Source organism: Vanellus vanellus (assembly GCF_965231255.1).
Source record: "Vanellus vanellus genome assembly, chromosome: 23".
NCBI lineage: Eukaryota > Metazoa > Chordata > Aves > Charadriiformes > Charadriidae > Vanellus > Vanellus vanellus.
In genome coordinates this window covers 4207970-4235546 of record NC_138928.1, presented here as the reverse complement: position 1 = coordinate 4235546, position 27577 = coordinate 4207970, and the positions used below count along the sequence as shown (strand labels likewise).

Below are 27577 nucleotides of genomic sequence, written 5' to 3'. Positions count from 1 at the left end.
GAGCTGTAAATAACGATCTCTATATCTCTGCTGCGGACAAACTCATATTGTCGAGAGAGCAGCCCAGAAAACATTACCCACCGTGACGCCGTGCTGGGTAGGAGCACGGCCCAAAGACAAGTGCAGGAAAACTGGGCTTAAATATTGCAGCTCCAGGCACGGGAGGGGAGAAAGACCTGCGGGAACGGGGTCGTCTTTTGGGTGACGGAGTTTGCTACAACACCTTGAGCTGAACTCTGTCCAGGCTTATTGCACAGGGAGAATCAGGGAGCAACACCCTCCCCAACGCCCAGGTTACCGCCGGCAAGAAAAGCGGCGATATCGACCAAACTCGAGCGCAGCGAGCCCGGCTCCTTGCACGAAGGGGCCTGCTGGTATGCGAGGCAGCGGCGCGGGGGGGCGGGCGTTGCTGCTGCTAATGTGGCAGAGTTTCCCTGCTGAGGGCAGGCAAAATGCCCATGACTCATTTTTCCAAGAGATGTTACAAACAATAGTAATGATGCCCCTGGTGGGTATGAATGTGAAAAGGCACGACGGGGGGGCAGCCATGCTGGGCACCTTGTGTGTGGGCTGCCAACCGAGGGTACTGCCACGAACAAAACCTGCTGGAGCCAGTTTTTGGCATTGTGTGCGACGAGAGCCCTTCTGCAAAGGCTTTGGGGGAAGGAGGGCAAAATGGCTGCCCAGCAAACTCCTCTCCCCATGGCATCCTATCTGCTGGTGATGGGTACCAACCCCTTCTTCAGCCAAAGAGGGGATCAGTTTTATCACCCCTGGAGAAAAAAAACGGCAAAAAGAATCCCAAACAGTTCCTTCCCCACGCGGGACTGGAACAAGAACAGGCAGGGAATTTAGGAAAGCATTACAGTGCTTGAAGGCTGCTCTCCCCCAGCTCCTGCCTCTACCCTCCACACAAGTTTTCCATATTCAGATGCTGCCCTAAGGGGACAGCTTCTAAGCCGTTTGAGTCCTTGACCTTCCACTGTTGTCTGTTTGATACTATTATTTTTAGGCACACAATCCTTAAAACATACCAGCACTTGAAATAAGTTCCCAGATAATGTGCACTAAAGCACGAGGTGGTGGCGAGGCTTCGGGAGAAAGGAGCTCCGTGGGATCAAGGGCGGTGGCAGAGCGCGATGGAGGGAAAGGTGATTTTCCCCATGTACAGTGCACACAGCTACAGATCCCATCTCCTCTTTACTTATTTTAGACACGCAGAAGGTCACAGGCCTGCAGAGACAGTAAAGGCTGAAGGTAGCCCGACACGGGCTACGCAAACGGTCTGCTCTCATTTGCGGTGCTCCTGCCAACACAGAGCCATGTCCTGCCCGGGGACGGAGCCCACTGCATCCCCCGCAGCCTGAGGAAAAGAGCAATGATGCTTTTCAAGAGCCAGGAAGGGCACCAACCTGCAAGCAGCGGGCTGGCTCAGAAAGTTTAGGTCTAAGCATAAATAAAATTGTCCTAGAAATCCTTGCATCCTACCAAAGAACCACGGAGAAACTGTTTTCCTCTGGAAAGGCAGGACCACTCTGCCTCCCTCCTCAGGGGGGCTCTTTCACAAGCACGAAGATTCTCATCCCGCAAAAGGACTGGGCTGGGCCAGGACAAGCAATTCCCATGCGCAAAAGGGAAGAAATGCAGCCTTTTTCCCAGAACCACAAAACCGCAGGCAGAGAAAAGGGACAAATATTTACTCAAAGCACCTTCCAGTGCTGTTAAAGGTGTTAACACTTTGAAGAAAGAAAAAAATAAAAATCAAACTCTGCAGAGCCCCACCTGGATCTGAGTGAGCTCTCACCTGCCTGCCACGATCAGCGCAATGGTCTCAAACTGAAACGCCGCATGGTAGAGAGCTCTGTCTTACGTAACCTGTGCCATCATTAGTGCAGACGCAGGTCCCAATCACTCGCTTTTTAAGAAAAAACAAGGTCTATTTCTACAAAACAGGCATTCAGGTACGGTGAGATGGTATCTAAAACTCCCATCGACTCGATTTTTGGTTGTGACAGATACCTGAGTTCTGACAGTGGTAAAAAAAAAAACAAACCCACAACTTTCTCTGGCGAACCCCACCATCGGCACTTTGTTTCCTAGAGATGCGTGAACGCTGCAACGTGGTATTTGTGCCACAACATGACATCCCACTGCAATAATCCAGCCCGCTGGGGAACTCCCAACAGTGCCACCTCAAGGCATCTTCTTCAAAAGAAGACTTTACACGCCCCCCGCCCCCCCCCCCCCCCCCCGACCTACCCTCCGCCCCCGCACTGGAGGGAAAGGAATTTGCACGTTATGGAAAAGTACAATTTGCAAAAGCAAACACAACAGGCTTCAAGGCAGCAGAAAGCCAAGCGACGGACGGGGAGTTTTCTAAACACAGAGCCCAATTGTAAGCGTTCACTCTACCTTGCTCCTCCTCACTTGCTCAGCCAAAACCAGAACCTTCTACTCCTCATCCCCTGCTGGAGCAGGACACCCCGGGGTGCGCGGAGGAACCGGGGAAGGTGCTGGTACTCAGGAGATCCACGCACCCTGTCCGGTCACCGCACCGTCCGAGAGCAGCCCCGCACCAGACAGCCCAGTTTGCTCTCTTCCAGGTTGTTTGGGAGCCAATAAAGCTGCTCGTATGCTGGGGAACTCTATGTTCCTGCGGAGGCTTATGACACTTTGCTGGAGGGGCAGGGGGAGCTGGCCGAGCCCGCAGCACCCCCTTCTGTCTACCGCACTCTTTTGCAGCCAGTTTGAGTCCCATCCTGGCCCTGCACGCTTCAGGCGGCTCATGAGACGTTACCTTCTTGCTGCCCTGCAGCTTGGAAACGGCTCAGGAAGCTGGAAGGATGCGGGGTTAAAAAAAAAAAAAATAAAAAAAAAAATCAGCAAGCATTTAGATGAGTCAGCCCTGTGGTTTTGATGAGGACAGACAAGTGCTTCTTGGGAAGCCAGTTCGGCAAAGCCAGAATTGTTTTTGTGCCCCGTCTATGTGCTGGTAATGCCTAGAAGCTCTGTTCTTGGACCACAAGGCTCCATTGCCAGGCGCTCCTCAAACAATGGGGCTGTGTTTCCTCCTGGACATCCACACGCGCCTGGACTCTCCTGCAGGCTTTCTGCAGTTTTCACGGCTTCCTGCTGGGGAGCTTCTCCTTTTCTTCTACAACTCCCCCACACACATAATCGCTGCCTATTTTGGTACGTTATCATGAGATGCTTCAGAGCTGATTAGCCTGGACTTCCTTCCTCCCATCATCAACCTACTCCAATATTGACGTTCATTGGCGCTAATTTGATAATATCAAAGAGCAGAGGAGCTTTAGGAGGCATTACGGTGTCTTGAAGTGCACAATTAGGAGTTGGCGGCAGCATTGCTGATAAGAACAAGCTTTTTGTCCTAATGTCCAGCTCTTCCCAAAAAGCAGCCGCTTGCCAGCCTCATGCAAAGCAGAAGGACAGACCCTTGTAGGCTCCGAGCCAGTTTTACTTCAGTGGCCCTGGATAAACTGTGATGCAACACATCCCATTAAATAACTTTTGTCTAAAACCACAGTAACTATTTATTAAGTTACACACACACGGAAAGAGAAATGATTACTTCAAAGTAACTTCAAAACTACTTCAAAGAGTGTTCACATTTTTATAGAGGCTTAAGGGCATCATCTGCCTGTAACCATGAAGACACGCAGGCAGGTAAATTTTACAGCACTGCATCATAAATACCCCATCTTGCAACACCTGAACTATTGACTGAGATAGTTCCTGAAATTCCCTGAAAGCCTCACTCGGTACACCAAGGATAAAATGGAAAGCAGATGCAGGTGACCTCTTAAAACGCTACTTTATTCCATATGTGCTAACTTCTGGTGACAATTTATATTACTAGATGACACTGGTAGGTTATTTCTGTTGACCCTATGCCAAAAGGACTTTGCAGCTTGTGAACACAAATACAAAACTACTGACTCCATTAGCAGGCTGTACAGCTGGAGCTGTTTCAGCCACTGCTGTATGTTGTGCTGCTTCTCAAAAGCCTCTTACCATGAATATCTGCTATGATACTCCTCATGTATGACTTCTTGCAAGGGGGAGAAGCATGCTGGATGATCTCTCTGGCAGCAGACTCACATATTTCTATCCTCTGAAGTAAGAAATCTTCTATCTTGAATTCATTAATTTTCATGCTTAAGACGATATATAAATTTAAGTTCTGAAATACTGAAAGCTTATTAAATGATTTGTAGTGCAGTCTGTGTATCAAGATTCCTTTCTCTCCATCCAGGTAACCTGTCTCTGAGTTACAGACAAATCAGTCAAAACCTTCCCCCCCCCCCCCCCCTCTTTCTTTACATCAGAAAAGGAGCAGAGGGGACTGGTAGTCCTAAGTAAGACCGGGAACTCTTCTTTTGTTGATGTGATAAGCAATTCAGCTCTCCTGTAGAAACTTAGACAGAACAGCCAGATCCTCAAACAGATAATAAAAATAAACCAACATGATAAAAACCCAACTGATACATCTGATATCGCAGCTTATTTAACAGCACCATGGTTTAATCTAGAGACTGCCCAAAGAAGCAAGAAGCTATAGAGATTTAACCCAAACCAACTGCCTTCTCTGCTTCTGACCGGAAGATAAAAGTTATTTTACAAGCATGCTTACCAGCAGTTTGCAAATATTGGATTACCATACCACAGCCTCAAGTCGCTCACTAGAACTGTGCAAGCTCAAGGACTGCAGGTCGCTCCAGTATCCTGAACGAGCCCACCTTGTCCACCAAACACAGATGTAACATTCCAGACACAAAGATATTCATCAGAGACTGCACAGATCCACAGTTAAAATCACTCTGAATACACTTCTTCCCCTTCCCTACTCACAGAAGTGCACGAGACAGAAAGCAAGCAGATTTACATTTACAGTTAATTTGAAAAATGTTTATTTGTGGAATACATTATGCATAGTTTCAAACTACAAAAAAACCAAAGGAACTACAAACTATTCGCACAAAGGAATGCACAGTTTTCAACTCTGCATGCGACCCCAGTTACCCATAACTTCCTCTCTACTAGCTGGTCCTGCTCCCACTAGCACTTCATTCACTCCAAAGAATGGCAGCCATCGTTTTGAACAACAAATCCTAGTTAGAAACACTTTGTAGAAGAGTGATATTGTCCCCTTTTAACATGATCCGACCTGCAACACAGAGAAAGGAAAGGGGGGATTAGAGAAATCCCAGACTCTGACAATAACCTCACATTTTCAAAAAACATTTCACAGTGGCAAAGGTGTTTGCAAGAAGACGCCCACACAGTAACTGACCAGGTTTTCATCAGTAACAGAGTCCCTTCCCAGCTGGCCGCACCACAGGACACCAAGCGTGGTTGTGCAGGGCGCACATTCACAGTTCACACTACAATGCGTCAGTCACAATCTCCACTCCAGCACTCCCTGTTTCACCAGCACTCTGTCCCCACCGAGAGCCTGAACATGTCACTTGTCACAGACTGTTTATCCTCATCAGCACCTGGTAAATATTAAACACCGCCACTCAGGTAGTTCCCTGCTTTGACTCAGAGATGACACAGCAAGTGTCAGAATTGCTGAGGGCCACCCGGGTTAGACACAGCTGGGAGGAGTTTGACAGATACCCCCAGGCACCCTGGCTATAGGACAAGTGCAGCGCAGTTCGAAAGACAAAAACCAGTCTCAGGCAGAGACAGATTCTCCTGCACATTCAACAAAAATCACCAGCTCAAGAAAGAGCAGGAACCGAGACCTACCCAGTAGCTGCTCACTGTACTTCAAACTCAACACTCTTCATGTGTTTTGTATTTTAAAGCATTGTTATTTGGCAAGCTCATGTAACCAGGTTTCAGGCATCACTCAGGTTACACAGACATACTGACATACCCAGCTGTTTCCTTGATTTTGTTTTGGAGTGAATCTCCTCTGCATCGTCCAGCACCAAGTTCATATATTCATCAAAGCCCTACAAATCAGCAACAAAAGCAGTCAGTGATCTAAGTCCCCCGGTCTAAACAGCAGCAACAATGATACAAATTATCATCAGCTGGGCTGACAAAGGCTGGACAATTAAAACTATTCACTGGAGAGGAATAAAGTATTTCCACCACCCCCCCATGCTAGTTTTTATTCACAGGAAAAAAAATAGTCTTATGAATCTGAAACAAACAAAGAAACAATCAAAAGAATAACAAGGGTCCATCCTGATACTCACAATGATGCAGCCTTCTATCCGCATGTTCACTTGCTCATAGAGCCACACCTGGATCCTGGATCTCTGCAAAATGATGGAAGAGGACAGCAAATCAGGAATATAAACACTCCAAGCGATTCTGTTCTCTCCTATGCACGAAGAAATCCTTGCTACCAATAGCTCCGTAATACTCACGGCAGTAACTCTCATATGTGGTTTCAGTTACATCCTCAGATGTTTATAAGGTATTAATAAATATATATAAATATTGTATGTGTTCACCGATGAACACTTAACAATGTACATTCTAATGGAAAACATCCCTGCACACTGGATTGCAAGACCAAACGCCCGTTACAAAGGCAATTCCTTAACGCGAGAAGGAAACACTGAACTCGGAACTAGCTGTTCTTCTCACGTATATGAAAGACAACAAGGTCTTCAGTTCAACAGAGACGGGCTTAAACAACCGGACGACGACCTCGGAAACATCAATGCGCCGTGGCGCCCCACTCCCCCCACGGGCCCTGCGCAGCAGCACCAGGACATTCTTCTCACCCACAGCGGCAGCCCCGACCCTCCCGTCCCGCCCGGGTACTCACATTCTGCAGGTAGCGGAAGATGAGGTTCTGAATCGGAGCGTTAAGGACGCAGCACGGCAACAAGTCCTCCCTCAAGGCCCTCCGGCGCCTCAAGGCCCGCCCACCCCTCCGCCGCCAGGCCCCGCACCCCTCCCACTCCCCCCGCGGCTCCGAGACGAGCCCACCACTACCACCACAGAAAGGATACGATGGGCTGTACCATCACCTTCTGCACCTTCTGGCCCTGCCCGCGGTACGCCATGGCTGCTGCTGCTGCTGCCGCCGCTTCCCGGCACGCGTTCCCGCCACCCCCGCCGCCGGAAGCAGCTTAGCGGCTTCCGGCGGCGGGGGCGGTGGGAACGCGCAAGGAACCCTGGGATGCTGGCGGACCCGACCGCTCTAGGAAGCTGGGAGGACCGCCGTCTCTACTGCTCCGCGCCCCCCCCTCCCCCCTCCCCCCCAAACAGACCAGGCACCCACACTTTACCTATGGCAGTTTTATTTAAAAACACTTGTTAACTGCTGTCAGGTGGAACAGTTCAACTACCGGTGAAGGTGGAGGAGGCCAGACTACGTTTAATACAATACCTTAAATAGAATACAAATATAAAATGGAAGAATAAAATATTTACAGAAAGCACGGCGCACACTGAAGCCCGTCCTCAAACCTTTCCCCTAGGAACTAAGACATCACAGTGGATGATCAAAGCACACAAAGTGTTTTCTTCCAAAGAGAAAATATTTACAGTCAACTCAAAGTACTGATTTTTTTTTCGTCTGCCAGCAGCAAATGCCTGAGGGCCCCTACAGCTTCTTGAGTCATAGCAGGAAGAGACTAAAGTTCTTCAAAACAATTTAAGAAAATAATTCAAAATATATCTGCTAGGGAAAACGATCACTGGTGGCAGGGTACACAATCCACCCCACTCTCAGCTGTTTTCTACAGGGTCACATCTTCGGACTGCACGTGGACACCCGAGGCAGCGGTGGGGCAGGAGAGACAGAGTGGAGGATCCCATGGGAATACCCAGAAAGGAGAGCGCCGTTGGTCCCGCTGCAGTAACAGGTTCCAAGATCGCCAGCCCGGGCACAAGCTCTCCCACGAGCCTGAGTAGCTGCCTCTCCCCAGTAAAAGAAGAGCTGGCAGCTCGGGAGAGCGATCCTTGCAACCAAGAGGCACTTAAACCAATTCTTAGTTTACCAATCTACTGCAGACTGAGAGGAATCCTGACTACCCACACCAGAATCTTATTCACATCAGCAAAAAGCACCAACCCCCCCAAGCTTTGGTACAACAAAAAAGGAGCGGGTATTCTAGCTGTGCTGCTGCTTTTCGCACTGATATTGGATCATCCCTGATATTTCAAAGTAAGGCTGGATGGACTGACCCCAGCCACCACCCCTGGCAGCACGTTTGGTCCAAGATACTAATTATGCTGCTCCCTCCCACCCCGACATTTTCGTTAAGTTACCCTAACAGATTAAAAGTCAAAATCATAGCATACATAAATAAAACTCAAGAGTTGACATAGTAACTCCAGGCTTTAGAGATCAACTGTCCAAGAAATCAGAACACCAACGTTCAGTGCGTTTCAAATCTTTGAGTTTTGCCAAGGGGGGAGGAAGGAAGAAGCTTTACGTTTAAGCCTTCAGAGCATCACTGAATCAATAGATCAGCTCACAACCACCACAGTTTGTAGATGGGCAAGTCTCTGTCCCGAAATCAACAAGTGCTTTGTCCTCTTAATGTCGAAGGTAGCCACCAACAGTTACAGAATGGATGCACAGGACCTTGACTCTGACCAGCAGGGAAATTTAGGACAACTGAGTGCAGATATTGCCAATTTCTACCAGTTCAACTGTGCTTTAAAACTCATTGCAAAGCCTCAGCTAGAAAAAGGATCACCTCCGGGTATCCAACGAAAAACAGTTTTAATTTATTTTTTTTTTTTTTTTTTAAACCTTAAGACTATGCAGTTCAGCTGTCAATCATTTCAGAAAGTTCCAGGAGGAGGTCATCCTCATCCTTCCCTGGGTCTAGGTCAATTTCTGCTTCCAGTTTACCTCCTGAGATTTCCCAAATAAGCTTCTCAAAGTCGTCATCTACAGATAAGGGTGCTTTCCCAGCCCCTGTGGAGCTCAGCCGGCGTGTCTTTGCTGCTACTTGTGAAGACTCTGAAGTTGAACTTGAGACCTCTGACTGCACCATAGAGTCTGCCTGGCTTCCAATATGCAGTTCAGGACTTGGAAGAAAAGAAAGAGAGCAGATCAGCGTACGACATTCCTCAACCAGAGAGATGGTTGCTGCAAAACAGCTTTTAAAACTGCAGTTAATCCCTCCAACACCTCAACCTTAGACGGGGGTTGTTATTCAATTAACCCGGGGCTACTTTTGAGAGACCAATATATTAACAGGTACCTTTTTCAGTCTGGGGATTTATCTGTGAAGACAGAGCATCTGGGGGTCTGGCAAAGAAGGTTCAATTTTTGTAGCCAGAGACACTTTGCCACCTTTACTAATGTGACTGTAAAAAGGTTAAGAAGTCAACCTCTGAAAACACCTATTTGCTAATTTAGTTATTTTCTCCACGACATGCTCAGCAGTCTGATGATCTTCATCTACCACCTCTCTGTGCTCATCCAACAGTCTTGCCAAGGTTTACGTTTGGTCCTCCAGAATGCCATCACAACAAAAGGCACGGGACGCTACTTGTTCACAAGGAACTAAAAGAAAGAGGCCGTTCTCCATCCTGACCCATCTCCAACTTCACCCCATCTTCACTCAGGCATTCAGAAAACCCAAGAAGTCACTGAAAGGCTGTACCAACTTGCAGCATTTTAAGAAAAGAATCTAAATAAGCATGCCTGCTAGCTGCTAGCAAATGATTTCAGATGAATTATTCCTTTGTTGAATTTTGGCATTAATTATCTCAAAACTCTCATTTTTCCACATGTGAAAAAACTTATGTTTCACCTGAAAGACACATTGACCAAGAAAAAGAACAAGTCGTGGTTGTTACCTGGTTTGGGGGTTTTCTCTCCCAGGTATGGAGACCAGGCTGTCCTCTGGCAAAGCAGGAACAACAGCCTAGGAAGAAGCAAGACGGTTTTTACGATACACAGGAAAAAACTTCTTAGTAGATTCTTCCTCCACTGCTTCTTCTCTGGCATTGTGGAGCCTTAACCAAAATACAGAACTCCTGAAGAAAAGTTAGTAATCACTTGAAGTTTACTAATGACCTTGTGTCTTTTTTTTTTAAGAACACAGCATTAATGGACAAAATCCTTCACACCACAGAGAAATCATAGTAGAGTATTACGTAAACACTGCCATTCAGCTAACAAAAAGCAGAAAGGTGCTACAACCATCCTGCAGATTGCTTCTGGATTTAAAAGGGAAGAGACCTGTGGAAAATTTCAGTTTTTCATCTTTTCCCCAAGAAGAGGGTAAAACTTGGGCATAAATTGTGCTCAGGACCCACTACTGCCTCAGCCACTGTCCTTACCACAGCTGCTTTTTTAGCTGCAGGCTCCTTTGTATCACCACCAGTGGTATTCAATGGTTTCACAGCCGCCACAGCAGAGGGATGACTCTCAGCTGCCTTACGTTTCAGTGTCTGCTTTGCAGGGGAGGTGGCTTTCCCATCTGAAGGCTTCAGGCACACTTTAGGTTTGGCTAGAGTAAAAGGAAGAGAGAACTGATAGTCTTGCTCTGCCTCAGAAAAAAAACCACCGCAGGTTCTCCTAACAGTCCCATAATCCTTCTAGTTAAATATATTTGGGCAGCACAATTACACTGCCTTTTCCCAGACTCCCAGCAGTATTCTCCACATAGAAAACTCTGTTTACCAACAAGCTGTAAAAAGGAGCAAAGTTCTTACAAAAAGGAGCCAGGGTTACAACCTGAAAATTGTCATCTTCTGCCTTTCTTTCAAAACATGACCTAAAGTAACTCTTAAACATACAGTTGACACTTACTTTCAGCTTTCCGTTCCAGAAGTTGAGCTGCCTGTTTCCCTGGTGATACAGCAGCATCCTTTCCTGGGCTTTCAACCCCATCTTCTGGAGTTTTCACCAATATCCTCTTCGCAAGTTGATAAGCTGACCCCAAAACCACAGTGGATTCAGGGCTCCCTGATGGTGGAGTTTTATCCTTGATTGCTTTTTCAACAGGAGATGGCACAGCAGCTGCTTCCTTCTGAAGCTTCTCTTCATGGACTCGTTTCAGTTGCCGCTTCTCCCTCATTATTTCGTCAAGGTTCTTCACTTGAACTTTGGAATTAGTTGCACTCTGATCAGAGGGCTAGAAAGAAACAAAAGAAGAGGACTAATAGGACAAAAATCTATGGAGATTTCATTAAGAAAATCTGAGTGGCAGTCCCTCCATGCGGAACAGAGAATGTTAATATCATTCAGATCTGACATTTTTTCCATAAAATGTTGCCTGTAACAAGATCCATGCTTTGCTATGGAAATACTGATTCAAAAGCCTGCAATTCCCAACACAGCAAGCTCCTTTAATAGAGCAGAAGACTAACTGTAATCTATTACACTCTTTTTAAGCAACAGAAAGTTATACAAGCTCCCCAGTACAGCATTCACTGACAGCCTGATTTCTTCTAATACAAAGCTCTTGCCTTTTCTATTAAAATACTCACCTCAGGATTTTAATATATCCTTCAAGTCTGACAGATAAAGTCACTGGGAACAAAAAAGTTCCCTCCACATTAACCTCACAGATTTTATCTGGTGCTCATAGGGGTTCTTATTCATTGTCAGGTATAATCAGATTAATTCAAACCTGAGGATTACAATGTTGTCTGGAAATGCTACTGAAAGTGACAGGACTTAAAACTTCACTGCAACTTTCTTCAATGAAGAAAGGTAGGAACACACTCAAACTGGGACCATGCAGCGAGTTAAAAAAAAATACAACAACATTTATCAAAAATTATATTCACGTAAGTATGTCTTCACTAAAGGACCCACCTCTGCAGGTGCAGAGACAGCTTTGGGAGAAGACTTGTTCAATTCCACTATCTTCTTTTCTTCTCTTCCAGGTGCTTTAAAACAAGCAAAAAGGAAAAAAAAATCATTTTGTCAACAGCAGAAATAAAGAAACCTGGTTACCTCTGCTCCCTTGGTGTGGTTATTTCCTCATATCTAGTAATGGGACAGAGGGAAAGGCTACAGTAAGCAATCCATGCAGCACTGGAGCTGTCTTTCCCTCAATCACAGTCTCTTTTTACATGGCTTATATAATATTAATGATGAGATCTTTATTGCTCTGTCATTTTTGACAAAAACTGGCCCTCACATTAAGAAGTTGATACATGCTTCACAAACACATATACATCAATAAGTAAGTTAAACAACACATATGCCAAAGAGGAAGGTAAACTTGGATTCAGCACAGGGAAGATCCCATACCACTAACAGATGGCAGAAAAAAACAGAAGAGAGAAATTAGACTACAAAGCTCCACAATGACTAAATTTTCCGGTGGGAAATACAGAAAACTACCGCATAATTCATGGAAAATACTAAGTTGCACATTATGGCAATTCCTTGCCTTTTGACTTTGTAGCCTCTTTTATCCTCTAGTATACACAGAAGGAAAAAACAAAGCAAATCCTGAGCAAACTGAATTTGCTTGATAGGGAAAGCACTTCACCAAGACAGGTACCAAATCATCCATTACCTATCAGCTTTGTGATCCGTAACAATCTCCTCCCTGTCGGAGCAGGTTCAGGTTGTGCCGGTGGAGCTGGCAGATTTCCTCCACTCTGCTGCATCCGCAGAGCTTTCTCCTGCTTGATTTCTTCCAAAGTTTTAATACGCACTTCTGCTGGCTTGGCTTTACCTGCCGGCTCTGCCAGCTGCACTTTGCCAAGCACAGATGGAGCAAGTATGCTCTGCTTCTTGGGCTCACTCTCAACTTTTTTCTTGGGAGGACACTCTTCTGTGTTTTGCTTCTCTTCTTCCAATCGCTTGTGTTTTTTTCCAGCCAGGACTCCCGAGAAAGTTTTGATGCGAACTGCAGGGGAAGGTCTTGCCCCTGTGCTGGGATCTTCTGTTTTACGACGTCCTTCAGTCTGGGGTTTAGCTGGAGGGTCTCCTCGTCTTTGATTTGCTCTCTCAAGGCGAATTTCCTCCAGTGTTTTCACATGGATCTCTCCTGTCGGCTTAGCAGCCTTCTCTGTCATCATCAAAAAAAAGAGAAGCACCAACATTTAAGGAGAGTCCAACAATATTTAAAGTCTCCAAAATCTGTCACAGTACTGAGGAAAACTAGGATTGAGTGTTCCCAAGAATGCATCTTAGGACAGCATCACTCTGCATTATATTCTCCTCCTTTAAGCCACTTGTATTTTGAAGACTCCTGCTATCCAGAGAGAATTGCTACACAAAAAACATGAGTCTGTTTTATTTTTATTTCAGACTGTGTCTCTCCCATAGCATTTCAAACTCCTGCTCCTGGCAGTGATTCTATTCTACTTGTGTGTAAGTGTACTCTGGCTCCTGAGGGTTCACAGCAGGAGCATGAAACCTGGATGAGGCACAAGTGGAAAACACACCCCACCCCCCCGAGCAGAGTTCTGACTGTGGCCCTCAGGACAGCTTCAGCACTCGAGCAAGAGGTTTTTTTTCGATTAACTTTTAGGGCTATATAGAAGTCCACAGAAATAAAAAAGGGGAAGGCGCATTTAATATCTAGTTATTACCTGTCTCTGTACTGGTCTGTTCAGAGGGCAATCCTAGCCTCTCCTTCAGGGACTTGCGGACTTGAACTACAAGACAGAACAGAAGAAGTTAGGGAGACTGCATAAATCTCAATTTTGTGTTCACATTTCGAAATAAGACAGGAGATTCTTCATTGGGACTCAAAGTCACCTTGAGCCCTCAACCAACACACAAAAAGAACCATCAGAAGAAAGGGCAAACAGAAAACCCAAACAGAAAATCTGTGCATCAAATCCAGATATGTTTAATAGCTGTACCTCTCTTTGGAGCTTTATCAGCATTCTGAGTCTCAATCTTCTTCCCCAGCCTTTCAGCAAGGTTGCGCTTTAGTGGAAGGACACTTTTACCAGCTTCAGAGAGAAAATAAGAAATACTTTAAGAACATCCCTCTGGAGGAGGATTTTAGAACAGTCAGCCACAAACTTCAATTCTTCCAGGTACATTTTCTTATATTTGCCTTTCAGTGGCTAACAAAATTTGCCATTTCTGCAGTCAATACAGATATCCACCAAAATGCATTTTCCTCCTGCATACAGCAAAATTACCCTTAAATATAGTCATGTTTAAATGAGCGCACCCAAACAACAGCTTACAGAAAGCTCTTACCTATGGAGGTTTGCCGTTTTCCCAGTCTCTCGGCAAGATTCAGTTGAATCACAGGCTCCTCCCCTAAACCAAAGAATGATTTCTTTAGTGCACAGAAACCAGCAGCCAGCAAAAGCACTGTCCTCCATGTCCCAAAAAAAGACTCTCTTGGTAGCCAAACCACCATAAATGAACGACTAAGTAGAAGGTTTTTTACCTTTAAAAGGAATTTGTGCAGATCTAAACACCACCATTTATATACAGACTCATATCGCAGTCTGCAACTGCCACTGCCAGCCTCTTCAATGCTTCAAAATCCAGCTACTTGTGTAATACCATCTTCCATACATAGGTCTTCCCTTTCATTACTCCCATTTTTCAGTTATCCCCTTATTTGCACACTGACACTTGTTTGGACATTAGCCTCTCTCTCTGCTGCTACTGTATGTAACCCAAACACTAATTCTGTCACATGCTGTCAACACATTAGCTCATTCACAAATCTCACTTAACTTCAGGAACACGAAAAGTCAAATTAAGCGCGTTTGAGAGTCTGTAGGATGGTGATAATATATGATTAGCTATGGCTTAATGTCAGGCTGATAAAAAACACTTGATCTTTTATTGCGATACAACAAACTGAGCACCTACAAATGAGAAATCTTTCAAATACAACCAGGCATTTCAAGCATAAAAGCATAGTTTTAATTAGAAAAGGCAGCACTAGCAGACTAACACGCCTGAATTATCTTAATTATTACTTTACCTTTACATCTAGGAGCCATGAACTAGAAACAATAGTATTCACTATTACCTTGCTTGGTAGACAGAGTCACAGTTCTCACTACGGTCCGTACATTTTCCTTTTCTGGCACAGGAACAGTCCGAGATTGGAGCGGATGAACAGAAAGGCCTGAAGGACCTTCTGAAGAGAGGAAGCAAAATATAAGGATGTTCAGGAAAAAAAGCAGCCAAACAAATAAAATAGAAGAACTACCACAAAGACCAAAAACATCAGTTATTCTTTACTGTCAAACATACAATGACCAGTGCATGTAAATAAGAGATGAGCAATCTCCCTTTGATTCGCCCTTGGAATTCCAATCTAGAATACCAGCTGTTTGAGTTTAAGAAAACAGGTTGCATGCCAAAGGAGCTCAAAGCCCCCAGCTAAACATGGAAGTCTGCCCCTCAAGCAGCTATCAGCTGCAATCATCTCCAAGTCTGAACACAAGAGTGCAAAAACATTTCCTTTCTTTTGCAAATATCTGTATTCACCAATGCATAGCCAGCTATCCAGGTAATAGCAGAAGGAAAAAAAAAAAAGGGACAAAAGGTGAACAGAAGGTAGGATAAGAAAGTAGAGGATATTAACTCACCACCTTGTTTTTTTGTTTTTTCCTTTAGTTTCTTCAATTTGATTTCTTCAAGCGTTTTTATTCCAAAATTTAAATTGCCATCTGAAAACACAAAACGGTTAATGAAACTGAGGCTTAAAGGCATATGTTGAAGGGCACAGATTCTCGTGCTTCTTACAGCTCAGAACGTTTCCAAAGTATTTTGAATAAACCCTGTCAACAGTCCGCACAAATAAAAAAAGCCATAGAACGGATGGTATTTTGGTAAGCAACTAGCATCTTCCTTCACCCCTCCTCCCATCCTACAGGGTAAAACCTATAGTTTTATGCATTTTATTCCATCTACATGACGTAAGATTCCTCTGTCATTAGACATGGCTTTCCACAATGTTTGAAAGGACACATCTTGCAGGCATTTAAACTCCATTCTGTGGCTCTATTTTCTTCTAGAAAAGTAAACAAAGAGGAGTTTACCTGTCTGACCCAAGGGACATATGACATTATTAGACAGGAATGATCTCAAGGAAATAACCGACTCCATCCAGCTATCCTATGTTCCATTGTATTTTCAGAACATATTGCTTTTGAGTTAATTGTCAAATTCTCCTTCCAATCCACCCTACTACAGCTGTTAGAATACCTTGCTTTGTATTAGCATTGGATTTCCTAGTGGAGATTATCCGCAATCCATTATGGGCTTCTGGCACTGGTTGCTGGACAGGTGTTTTAGTTTCATCTCCTTCTTCAGAAAGCTGGTCTGAAAGGAAAAAATAAACCTATTCAGTTATGCAGTAGGCATTAGGCAAGATTTTTCATGTTTACGTAGCTCATACAATAACATTTCAGTCCATGGTTCACATTCTGTTCGTATTTTTAACTACAAACACAAACAATTGTTTATAGAAGGATCTCTTTTTTTTTTTTTAAACAGCTATATTGACTTGACAAGCTCATATAAGTAAAAGAGCTACACTGGGAAAAAATATTTAGGACTTCAGACTTTTGTCTGTAGCTTTAACCACTACAAAACTCAGGTATGCTCTGATTTATACCTTCACTTACAGTAGAAATGCCTTCAGTAAGTAAAAAATGCTCACCATCATCATCTTCATCATCATCCGCAGCATTGATTACAACTGGAGGATGTGTAGGACTTGGGACATTTTCAGAGTTTTCCACTTTCATCACCCCCCTCAGCTGTGGAGAGGGATTTGACTGGACAGAAAGTTTGTTTTGCTGCAGTGACATCTGAGCCATTTTCACATCGTCTTCTGCAGACTCAGGTGGACTTGGAAGTGTAGCTAGAGGAAGAGGAGAATCATCTGTAATTTAGCCATTTAAAACTGACCCCAATGTTGTACTCACTGTGTAGATATGGTAGATAAGGTAGATAACCCATCTGGCTACTGAATTTAGAGTTTCCTATTCCCGACCTGTGGTTACACTACGAACAACAGCTTCCCTCAGGCACAAATCTCACCGCCCTACCACCCAGAGAGGATTAAATGAGGGGAAAGCAACCCAAAAGGCAAAGATCACACAAAGCAGAGAAGCTGAGCATGAAAAAATTAAATACCAGAACTACATTCAGTTTAGCTGAGAGCCTATGACTGCAGACCTCTCTCTGCACTCATAAACGAACGATAATTTGAGGTCTTCTATGGTACTGTACCTACTCATAATTAATTTCAAAATTAATTCTTTAATACTTAAAGAAAAATGACCTAAGAAACTCACTTTTACTTGGTGGTAAGAAGAGTCCATCAACATAACGTCCTTTTGTGTGATGAAAAGCACAGTTGGATTTTTGGCAGCCTACTGGCTGATTCTCCCAGTAGCAAGGAATCTCACTGCGTTTTTTCTGGACAGAAAGAAATAAAAGCTCATGGCAACGCTCACCTTAGATTTGCAAAGAGACATAGCTCCACGTCATGCCAGAGATATGACTATTGCAGTACGGTGCTGAAACATCATTCCAAAGATCAATTTATGACTCAAATAAGTATTTCAGGGCATGTACACAAAGTTTACATAAGCTGTAACACCTCCATGTTTTCAAACTGAATGACAGGAAAGCTCGATAAGACAGGCACTCTCACACATCAATTCAAAGTGGGTTAAACTAATACAAGCTGGTTTAACTAACCAATTTAGTTATCTGCTGGGACTATTCAGAGGGAAAAGTGTTTTAAATTGCCTAGGTTAAATTTATCTGAACTTAGCTCTCAAGAGTCTTAGTTCCTTCCCACCTTTTCCCTCCCCACCCTGTACTACCCCAAGAGGTTAGAACAGCATTATCTGAAGAAATCCAGGACAGAAGAGACCCGAAGGCGTTATCAAGCCTAGCCCTCAGGAGGCTAGTGCGGGCTGTGTACTACCACCCTGCTCCAGCACATTTCCGCAGTATAATCAATGTGGTTGCTTTTTCCTCTGTTAAGAAAATATTGTCAGCACCTAATACAAAAATTTCTTCCTGAGATATACCAAGGACATTGATTTTTCTTCCCTCAACTTGCTGCCATTGCCCTCCCAATAATAAAAACCAGTACCATCTTTATAGCAAGTAAATCTACCATGTAAAAGCACATTCAGTCCACCTACAGCAATGAAAAATGCTTTCAGTTATTTAGCTTGAGAACACATCTTTAGCCAAACACTCACATTGATTTCCATGTGTCTGAATCTGCAGATATTCCTGAAACAGCGACGCTCCTTCCAAAGCGTGCAGACTGTTTCACTCCCCAGAGCAGCTTCACAGTGGCGGAAGGAACAGCTGTCTCCCTGTAATCAAAAGGAAATCAACAAAAAGGAATATAAAACAGTACAGCCTAAAAAAATGTCCATGCTATTAGAACTGGAAGCAGAATCGAACTACTTATTAAGCTACCAGAAATCTGCATGTCTCCTCCTACTCTTCCCCTTCCTCTCTTAAAAACTAAAAAGGAAAAAAAAAAGGCAAAAGAAACCCAAACATACCTTGTTACATGTGGAATAGAAATAGAAGTAGCAATCATCTCCTTGTTTAGACATAACGGACAAATTCTTAGAACAAGCTCAGGTTCTACGGGTTCACTCAACAGGGACTTCCTCCACTCTTGGCAAGAGCTGGCTTCACTCTTTCTTGGACTGAAAGTCTTCCACTGGCTTGATCAGTGAAATCTTCTTTTTAAAAGTAACCCTAAAGGAAGGTATCAATAAGTGAAAAGTAATTAAGTCATAAGCATTTTTACAGCTGTTTATGTTAATCAAACCAGTCTCTTGAGGGGGGCAACATCTTGAAATCAGCTGGTCACAAAAACTGTCACAATACTACATCAAACTTCTGTAAAAATGCACGGGTTTTGTCTGCAAGTGTTCTCTTCTGTGTCCTTACTAATACTTATATGCCTTGGAGCACAGAAGAAACAACTGCATGTGGCTGAAAGCCAAATAAGAGAGTCACCTCTTAAAAAATTGTTCATACGCTTGCGTTACCACTCAATGATTAACCGTCAGTATTAGTAATTTCTATAAAATACAACTGACATTAAACATTATTTTCCAATCACTATGGATCTTCAAGTTCACATACCTGGACAACTTCAGCAAAGGTTATTGATCTTCAAAGACTTCCAGTTAACTTCTCCTGTAGGCCGAACCAACACTGAATCCGTGAATTAATAATAAAGGGGTAGAAAGAATTTTCCTCCTCACATTGCCAAGGGAACCTCTCATCCACAATTCAAACATAGGATGTGCTTTTAAACATCTTACAACTAATGGAGGAAGCAAGTCCATTTGAATACTGTCAGACTGGAGACAGCCAGGGTTAGTTAGCTCTTCAAAAAAAAAAAAAACCAAAAAAAAACAACAAAAAAACCCAGTGCATTTAAAGATGAACTTGTGATTCAAAGTGGCTGCAAAAATGAGGATCCATCTTCCACAGCCGGGCAATTTTAATTTTTTTTTTTTTTTTAATTTATAATTCAGTAAGTTGCAATTTCTGGTCTTCAAGATTTCTTCACCTATTAAGAAAACAGAAAAACCTTCCCCCATCTTTATTACCTGTACAACAAAAACATACTTGTGCGTATAAATACATAAATATGCATATACATACACATATGTGTTTATACACACACCAAGAGTGAGTGATAATAAAGTCAGCAAGAGTGATAGTAAAAATTAGAATTTTGGGCTATTTGCGACATAATACTGCATAAAAAGTCTCTCATTTTGAGGGAACTGGCAAAAATGAAAGATCTATGTAATATTTTGATGAATATGCCTTCAAGGCTGATACTTAATAATGTGAGTGATTTGGGGGCCAGCACACAAATATGCATACATATGTACATGCATACAGTATAAACATATCTATACACACAAGCGTGCACAGTATATGTTGTATGATATCCGTATTGAGAACAACTTTTAGCTCTGATCAGACACATAGAGTTGCAATCAATTAACAGCAGGAAGACAGCAGATCAAGGATACAACAAGCTTTGAGAGGCAGGGAAATGCTCACTTTGCAAGTGGCATGGCTGCATGATACCAATACTTTTGAATTATTTTGATTTTAGGGAATAACTTGTTTTCTTTTTACATCAGAGCAAATACTACAAGTGTGCCATCACATGCTGTTCCCTAATCCATATAGATCCATTATTATCCATGGCTGCAAGATCACAGGAAGTTTGAAAAGATGGCTTAGGTCCAATTCAACAGCTGATGATTTTTTGGTACCACCAGAACTGAAACTGATTTTATTTAGCCACAAGCTTTTTTTTTTTTTTTTTTTTATGGGAAGTCAGATACTTTGATACTTATTTTTATCAAAGATACTAAATGTCATAAAACCTGCAACCAGACCAGATAAAGTTCAAATTAAAGTGATTCTGACCCCTTTCATTAAAAGGCTGCACACTTCTGTGCAAAGTACTTCTGACTGTTTTGGACAAAACTGAACAAAATAGTTCTTACAAATTAATAATAAAAGGCTGGAACCTTTTACTCACACAAACACTAGTGAATTTTCCAGGAATTTTTTTTTTGGCAGGGAATTTTCCCAAATCTAAAATAAAGAGAGGAAAAGTTGGGTTCTCATATTAGTTATTGTTTTTTGACTGCTTGACAAAGGGAATAAAAACAGTAGTTAATTGCAAGGTTTTCCTCCCTTCTTCAGTATCAATAGGACTATTCACTTTTGACCTTTAGCACCTTCAAAACCAGACTTTGTGTCATAGAGATTCCTATGCATCTACTTCTAAAAATTGCTGCTGCTGCTTTATGTAGAAGTTTGACAAGAAAATTTTTTCCAAATGTGTTGCCAATACCATTGACAGTTAAATTTCAAGTACATTTCTTCAGTTTGCACAAGCCAACACTTAAAATAGATGGCAATTAAGGACCACTGCTTTGCCGAGCAGAGGCATTCAAATACAAATCAGAAGGAATTCATGGTCTAGAAGAAGGGGTTTCTTTTCCCTAGGAAGTGAGAGACACCTGTATAATGCAACATTACTATATCCACCACCATGGGGAAAAAAAGAAATCCCCTCAGATTTAGCTCTTTTGAATGCCCCAAGCAGCTCAGCATTTTGCTTGTTGCCTTCCATATTCCTAAGCAGACTTCAAGAGCTGTTCAGAATTTGAATGGATCTTGTTTAAGGTATGGGGAAAAAAAAGCAAAACTTTAAAACAAATGAACACGACACCCTCCCCCCCCCCCCCCCCAAAAAAAAAGAAAAAACCCTCAAAATTCTAAACTCCATAAAAATCCTTTCATTTTAAAAAAGGTTAACCCAAAACCTTTTTTTTTTTTAAACGAGCATCAGTTAAATTGGTAATCTGAGTGCTAAACAGACACCAACAGAACTAACCCCTGAAAGTCTGAATAAAAACGAGAAAAATGAGTAACTCTGGTGCACTCAGCAGGTCTCTAATGACAATAAATACTTCTTTTTTCTCCAGATCTCTAGTAAAGTTTTTGTATTAAGTGATTTTGAATTCATTTTGTAAAAAAAAAAAAAAAAAAAAAAAAATCAATAATTACAGATGCAGTAGCAAGGAGTCAGCAAAAACAAGCCAACAAGTGCCATAAACTTTACCTTTGCCTAAGGGAAGACAAATAGTACAACGAAAGTCTATCTAGTTTGTTTTACAGGCTTGTTGACCTGCCTTTGTGCGGTACCGCAGAGCAAGAAGGGAACAAAATGTTTTCTACCCTAACTAATGCATAAGAGAAGTATTACTGCACCTGTGCTTGGTTCTGAAGCACAAAGCATTTCACTTAAACAGTCTCTCTTGCTGGCTAGTTTGTGCCTTCAATTTCTTGCAACAATTAATTAGAGATGCTTAATCCCCCTGTTTGTCAGGGCAGCCAGCTGACAAAGAAGGAAAAGCACCAGGAACTCTTTATGTTCTAACGCTCCTTTTCAATCCGTCAGCCTTATCAGTTGCAGGTCAGCTGCAGAACAGCCCCTGCTGACTGACCCGCTTGTAACTGCGCTCCACAGGCTGGAAGCGCGCTACGCGTACGCGTCACAAATAGACAAGAACACTGCATCATCATGCATATGCAAATCACACACCTTCACATCTTCTGAAGCACAGAACCTCCTGCTAACACATCTCACTCTTTGTATGAAAATCTAAAGCCAAGGTGTCCAAAGCTGAAGCAGAATAGTCATAATTTATACCCTTCACATTTGTTTTATTCAATTCTAGCTGTTAAATACTGTCTAAACAGGAACTGGCAGCATGTTCTGAGACTGGGAGTTAGAGCACTCAAGACCCTCTCAGAGCAAAGGCTGCAAGGCTGCCAGCCCAGAAGGCAAAGGCTAAAGCAGATGATTGTCTCAGCTTCGTCTGCAATTGAGTTGAGGTCACCTTTCATGGTGATCTCTGAGAGCCAGAGCTGTGAGTTACCACAACCATGAGGCACAGCTGCCCCTTGACAGCTGGATCAACTCTATTTGAAGATGTTCCACTTCAGGGACCTGAATTAGGGCATTATTCCTTAAGATGAAAGGCAAATCAATCTGTTCCTGAAAGGGCTGATTGGCCTGGTGATTCTGTAACTGTCAAAGAATAAACCTGTACTGAAGCACTCATGAGATCAGACACCGCTCCGGTACAGATCTGTCTTCAGCTTCACACATCAAGTGTCAGGAGAAGGAATTCTTCAAAGCAACCTTTATAGCAGGGATCTAGTGAAATGGCCAAGATAAAGTGTTCAGATCTGAGCACACCACTCTGCAGAAAACCAGTTTCAAGCCCAAGATATTTCACCCATCTCCCACTCCAAGAGCGACAGTGACACCTTTGATTTCAAAGTCTTTCCACACGCTCTGCAAATGCCAGAAGGATGTGACCAATGGCAGCACTTGACTAAGAACTGCAGTTGCCCACTGGCTTCCACCTGCAGGCCAAGAATCTTGCACCCATCAGACATCTGGGACTGCTGAAATGAGCTGAGAATAGCCCCATTCTCCCTCCCAGGAGCATGCTGCTCGACCTTCTGCCGTTTTAAAGTCATTTTAACATATAAAAGGTAGAGAGAGATTCACTGAGCAGCTATTTCCTGCTCCAAGTGATCCTGTGGAAGATGGTTTAAATGCTGGAGTTCCTGAAGAATTTGATGGTCCCCAGCAGTATAAGTAAGCAAATCTCTTCAGCAACTGCTAACCTGTTCTCAGCACTCCAGTGCTCAAAGTCCTGAATCACTAATTTTAACATTTTTTTAAATCTAAAACATGGCAGTTGGCACCTAGCACAGCACACACAGCGTCAGCAGTGTTGTTGGAAGCTGGAAAGGTAGGAGTGAGGGAATTAAGAGAAAGCCACACAATAATTTGGTAACTTGGTTCTTGTAGGACACTTCTTGCTGCAGATGTTTTAGCAAAGCCAGTGGGAGCTGCCTGTTTTCTAAAAGGGGATTTCTGCTGGTGCAGTGTATCAAAAGATATCCTGTGGGCCATCGCTGTCAAGTAGTCCATGGTTGGTTCAGGGTCAACATATCAACAGTTAAACGTGTATTTTTGTGTTGTGCTTTCTCCAAAGCCACAAAAAATGTTTCTTCTACAATGCTGTACAGACAGGAACCGTCTTGCAATCTGCATGAACTTCTAAGCTGGCCTTGAAAAAGTGTCTTCAATAATCAATTTTATAATAGCTCTGTTTATCTCTTATTTAAGTGTATTCTCATATCTGATTTCCTTCACAGTAGTATGTAGTTAAGACACTGAGTCCCATGGCTACAATCCATGTCCTTTCTCTTACCAAGCACCTGCTCAGTAGGCAAAGATGGAACAGGAACACCCAAGCCTGGGGATGTTAAACCACAACTGGCTCTAAGCCTATCTGTTGAAAAGAAATAGCTCAATACATCACCTTTGTGGGGCAAAGACTCACGTGGAACAGCAGAAAAATCCAGAAGTGCTTCCTGAGCTTCAGGTTACTGATACCACCATCGCATTTAGGTGCTGGCCCAGCATGCAGGGTGCGTTGTCTGCAAGCGTTGCTGCAACACGGAAGTGCCAAGGCGAGTCCCTGCCCTTCCTGACACACTTTTTAAACATTGCAAGGAGTGTGCCAGGTATACTAAGGGTCAACCGAGAAGTTCCAGATAACAGATGCGTGTCTTCATTTCTGGCATCAAAAGGTTTTGATAGTATTGCTTTCATGAAGAAAACTCCCTCTGTCTTCTCCAGATGCTCCATGATCCACTATTGCTGCAGCTGCAACAGCTGCACTCGTACGATCCACATCTACAACAAATCTCTTGGACAGCTGTCGTTTACCCGGGCACATTTGCAGTCCACTCCTTCTCCTCTTCCAGTTAACAAACCAGCCCGCTGGCTCTGCCACACCGTCACTGCTGACATGAGAGCTGGGAACATACATCAAACACCTACTGCTAAAACTGCCATCTGGGGAGATGGCCGACACAGACATGTTACAGGCATTCACCCTCATTACAGCGCTCACAGCTGTGGCCCCTGGTTGTTAGCCACAGCCCAACATAAGCAATGCTCTGCTTGGAGATGTCACCGAAGAGTCAGTGTCCCCAGATGAGCACCTGGCTTGCCATAGCTGATTTTTTTTTTTTTTTTTTTTTTTTTTTTAAATTCTGGATATGACCCACCAGGTGAACCACAGATCCGAAGCTCCACACAATGGAAGCCTTTGCTCTTCTTCCAGGCAACAGTGCACGCTTTAACATACTGCGTTCAATAAGGAAGCTCTCTCCATCTTGCTCAGTGGCAACAGACATGATGGCAGCACACACAGGTGTAGCAGTACCTGCAGGTCCAAAATCCTTAACAAATTTTTAGATAGCACAAATTTTTAATGTAGTGGCTTTCCCTTAATGCATAACCCGTTCTTTCCTAATTTTTTTAGTGTGTGGCTCTCCTCTATTGTTCTCTCTGTCCACCAGCTTTTCCTCCTTGGTGCCTGAATGGGCACCGGGAATCAATTCCAAACTATGGGGACTGCTAAAGCTGCTACATCTACTCTTGGATGAGACAGGCATATTTAAAGAAAAGACACTAATTCTTTTTCTATTTCTGAAATGAAAACCAGGGCCTGGCAGCAATTTACTATGACCATTCATCTTCCTCACTGAAATGTTTTATTAAATCTCAAAAAGAGTCAATTTCCCCTGGAAGCAGACATTTGGAAGGGTGCCATTTTAAATGAGAAGTGACATCAAGAGGAAGTTTTATCTAGACTAGCTTTTCTCCTGAAACACCTGGCCATCCAGCAACAAATTCAGCCTATCTGTTCAGCCTGATCAGTTTAATGTGTGCCCAATTCAACCACGTGCCACAGCGGTGGTCCTGATATAATTTCAACATTCCCTATCCCCAGGAGATCGCCTTTTTTACAATCAAATAACAGAGTGTTTTACTTTGAAAGCATGGCCCAGAGCTCAATCTCTGAGTGCAGCACGCACCCCAAAGCATCAGTTCTGGGAACAATCTGCAGGCTCCACACGCTGATCCCTGCAACAGTAAAAATCATTTTTGCACGCTCATTATAAACATGAAGAAAACAGAAATCTCTGAGATCCAATCCTTAAGAAACAAAAACAAACGTCACCCAATTGGGTTGTTTTAAACAACCTAAAGGAGAAATTAAGATGACAGCCGGGTGCATCCAGAGTTAGTCAGATCCTGAAGGCAGTTCCTTTGGGGAACGGAGTAGCAATTTGTTAGATGACTACATTACAGCACGCCCCTTATACGCATTGCTACAAAAGGAAGGCACAAGGTTTTAACTGAAAATAACGTACACTCATAAGGCACCTGCATAGGGATCTTCAATTTGCCCAACCGAACCTCTCCAGAGTCTGCGCAAGGACTCGGTTCCCCCGGGAGACCACCGCCCAAGGACTCGGTTCCCCCGGGAGACCACCGCCCAAGGACTCGGTTCCCCCGGGAGACCACCGCCCAAGGACTCGGTTCCCCCGGGAGACCACCGGGACAGGGACATGGGGGGGGGGGGGGGGCAGAGAAGGGGGAGGGGGGGGGGACGGGGACTGCAGTCAAGCCCTGTAGAAGGGCCAACAGCCGGGGGAAGGGCAGGGGCGGGGAGCGGGAGAGTTGAGGCCCCGTAACCGGGGGAAAGGGGACCTTGGGCCTACCTCGGGCGGCAGGGAAGTAGCTCCCCCTCTCTCAAGTCCCGGGGCGCCGAGGCCAGGGAGAACACCTCACCCCCACCACCACACCCGGGGGGCCCGCACTGCCCCAGGGGCCCCAGCGGCCTCCGCCCCGCTCCCGGCCCAGCGGCTACGGACACTCTGATGGGGAGGGCTCGGGGACGCGGCCTGGGCCGCCCGCCCCGCCGGGAGTGGGGGACGCGGCCTGTTTCCCCTGAGGGGAGCGGAAGGGACCCGGGCCCGGCGACAGGCCATTCCCCCGCCCCTGCGGTGCACGAACGGCTCTAGTTACCGGTGAGCAGGGACTTTACCGAACCCCAGGGGACCACTGCTGCCGCCACCGTGTCGCCTCGATCCGCCAGGGCCGCCACTCAGGCCGTCGCTTCCCCCGCTGCCAGCCTCAAAGATGGCGCCCAACATACGGGCAACCTCAGCTCGCCCAATGCCAAGATGGCGGGCGGAATGGCTTCACCAGGGCCCACTTCCGCCCGTTGGAACCGGCGGGGGCGGGGATGCGCGGGGAGGCCCCGCCCACTGGGGGGCGAGAGGAGCGGGGCGGGTGGCGCCTGTAAACAAAGCGGGCGGGCGGGTTTTCTGCTCTTTCCTCCTTCGAGGGGTCCCGCCAGCGGTTCTAACCCCAGACAGAGCCCTTCCCTGTGGGGTGATCAGGATAGTGCCCCCTACGCGTCCACCTCCTCTCCGGCTGCGGTGCCCCACACCCACCTTCCAGTCAGGGTGCGCGCCCCTGCCTGCCATGGTGCCGGGCCTCAGCCCCTGAGGTGGCCATCTCCTCCTTCATGCTGCTGGGTGCTGCCTCAGGCTTACGCTTTCCAAGATGGAAGCTATTTTATGCTTTCCGTCCTGTTTCCTGGGCCGGTAGGTGCTTGTCCTGGGGCCTTGGACATCTCAGGCTGCGCTGTGCCCCAGTGAGGGAGGCCTGGGCTTGGCAGGCAGCCATTTCTCGGTCAGGGAAGCACAGGCCTGCTAAGGCTTCATGGCAGATCACAGAGCTAAACCTGCCTCCCTCTGCTTTTCTCCTCTCTATCCCAGCGTTCCGGTGTCCTGCTTTTCCCGGTTTGGCCTTGCGGCAGCAGTAAACAGCCACTCCAGCAGCAGGAGTGGTGTCCATCCAAAGGGGAGGCTGCCTGGGGCAGCCCCGCCACTGCACAGGCACAGCGGGTACAGCCATTTTCCCCACTGAATGACTAGAAGTCCTTTGATTTGTTTCTTTCTTTGCATCCAGCCTGGGCTGTGTTTAAAAAAAAAAAGCAATTGTGGCTGTTCTGTTTAATTAAGATCTGCAGGACGCTGTCGGCACAGACACCTCTCCAGCGACGCTGCGCAGTAAGAAGCTTTTACGCCCTCTTGATATCACTTGGCATCGGCCCCAAGGGTCAGACACTCGCTGAGAAGTTTCAGAGTGAACTTTCTCACCGACAGCCTCGCCCA

General features: G+C 44.8%; 2 protein-coding genes across 8 annotated transcripts; both read right to left on the bottom strand.

Annotated features, from left to right (window-relative positions):
• Positions 1 to 4913: 4913 nt before the first annotated feature.
• On the bottom strand, positions 4914 to 7115 carry SNRPE (small nuclear ribonucleoprotein polypeptide E). The gene is made up of 5 exons (XM_082494670.1): positions 7002 to 7115; positions 6815 to 6841; positions 6234 to 6296; positions 5906 to 5984; positions 4914 to 5188 (listed from the first exon to the last, which is right to left on the bottom strand). Exons 1-5 carry the CDS (start codon positions 7053 to 7055, stop codon positions 5133 to 5135), a joined length of 279 nt encoding a protein of 92 aa, XP_082350796.1. The 5' UTR covers positions 7056 to 7115; the 3' UTR covers positions 4914 to 5132.
• A 228-nt stretch (positions 7116 to 7343) lies between these two features.
• On the bottom strand, positions 7344 to 26543 carry ZC3H11A (zinc finger CCCH-type containing 11A). 7 transcript variants are annotated; one of them, XM_082494374.1, is made up of 18 exons: positions 26421 to 26543; positions 19052 to 20536; positions 18457 to 18658; positions 18142 to 18261; positions 17218 to 17341; positions 16578 to 16781; positions 16121 to 16237; positions 15502 to 15582; positions 14937 to 15047; positions 14144 to 14206; positions 13795 to 13887; positions 13519 to 13584; positions 12495 to 12992; positions 11783 to 11856; positions 10772 to 11096; positions 10300 to 10469; positions 9814 to 9881; positions 7344 to 9036 (listed from the first exon to the last, which is right to left on the bottom strand). In XM_082494374.1, the coding sequence occupies exons 3-18, from the start codon at positions 18508 to 18510 to the stop codon at positions 8772 to 8774; spliced, it is 2433 nt and encodes an 810-aa protein (XP_082350500.1). In that variant the 5' UTR covers positions 18511 to 18658; positions 19052 to 20536; positions 26421 to 26543; the 3' UTR covers positions 7344 to 8771. The 7 variants fall into 7 exon arrangements, with proteins under 7 accessions (XP_082350500.1, XP_082350501.1, XP_082350502.1 ...); XM_082494375.1 differs by having other exon boundaries at positions 26440 to 26495; XM_082494376.1 differs by lacking the exon at positions 26421 to 26543 and adding an exon at positions 23878 to 25375 and having other exon boundaries at positions 19052 to 19484.
• Positions 26544 to 27577: the final 1034 nt, after the last annotated feature.

Bases quoted from the DNA above. Each gene is read 5' to 3' on its own strand.
- SNRPE (XM_082494670.1), bottom strand. From the start codon at position 7,055: ATGGCGTACCGCGGGCAGGGCCAGAAGGTGCAGAAGGTGATGGTACAG. The intron at 6,842-7,001 runs GTATCCTTTCTG...GCTCCGATTCAG, and splicing joins AGGTGATGGTACAGCCCATC to AACCTCATCTTCCGCTACCT. The intron at 5,189-5,905 runs GTATGTCAGTAT...TCTGTGTTGCAG, and splicing joins AAAATCAAGGAAACAGCTGG to GTCGGATCATGTTAAAAGGG.
- ZC3H11A (XM_082494374.1), bottom strand. From the start codon at position 18,510: ATGTCTAAACAAGGAGATGATTGCTACTTCTATTTCTATTCCACATGT. The intron at 17,342-18,141 runs GTGAGTGTTTGG...CTTTCTGTCCAG, and splicing joins TCAGACACATGGAAATCAAT to AAAAAACGCAGTGAGATTCC. The intron at 11,857-12,494 runs GTAATGGATGAT...CTTGTTTTAAAG, and splicing joins ACGGATCACAAAGCTGATAG to CACCTGGAAGAGAAGAAAAG.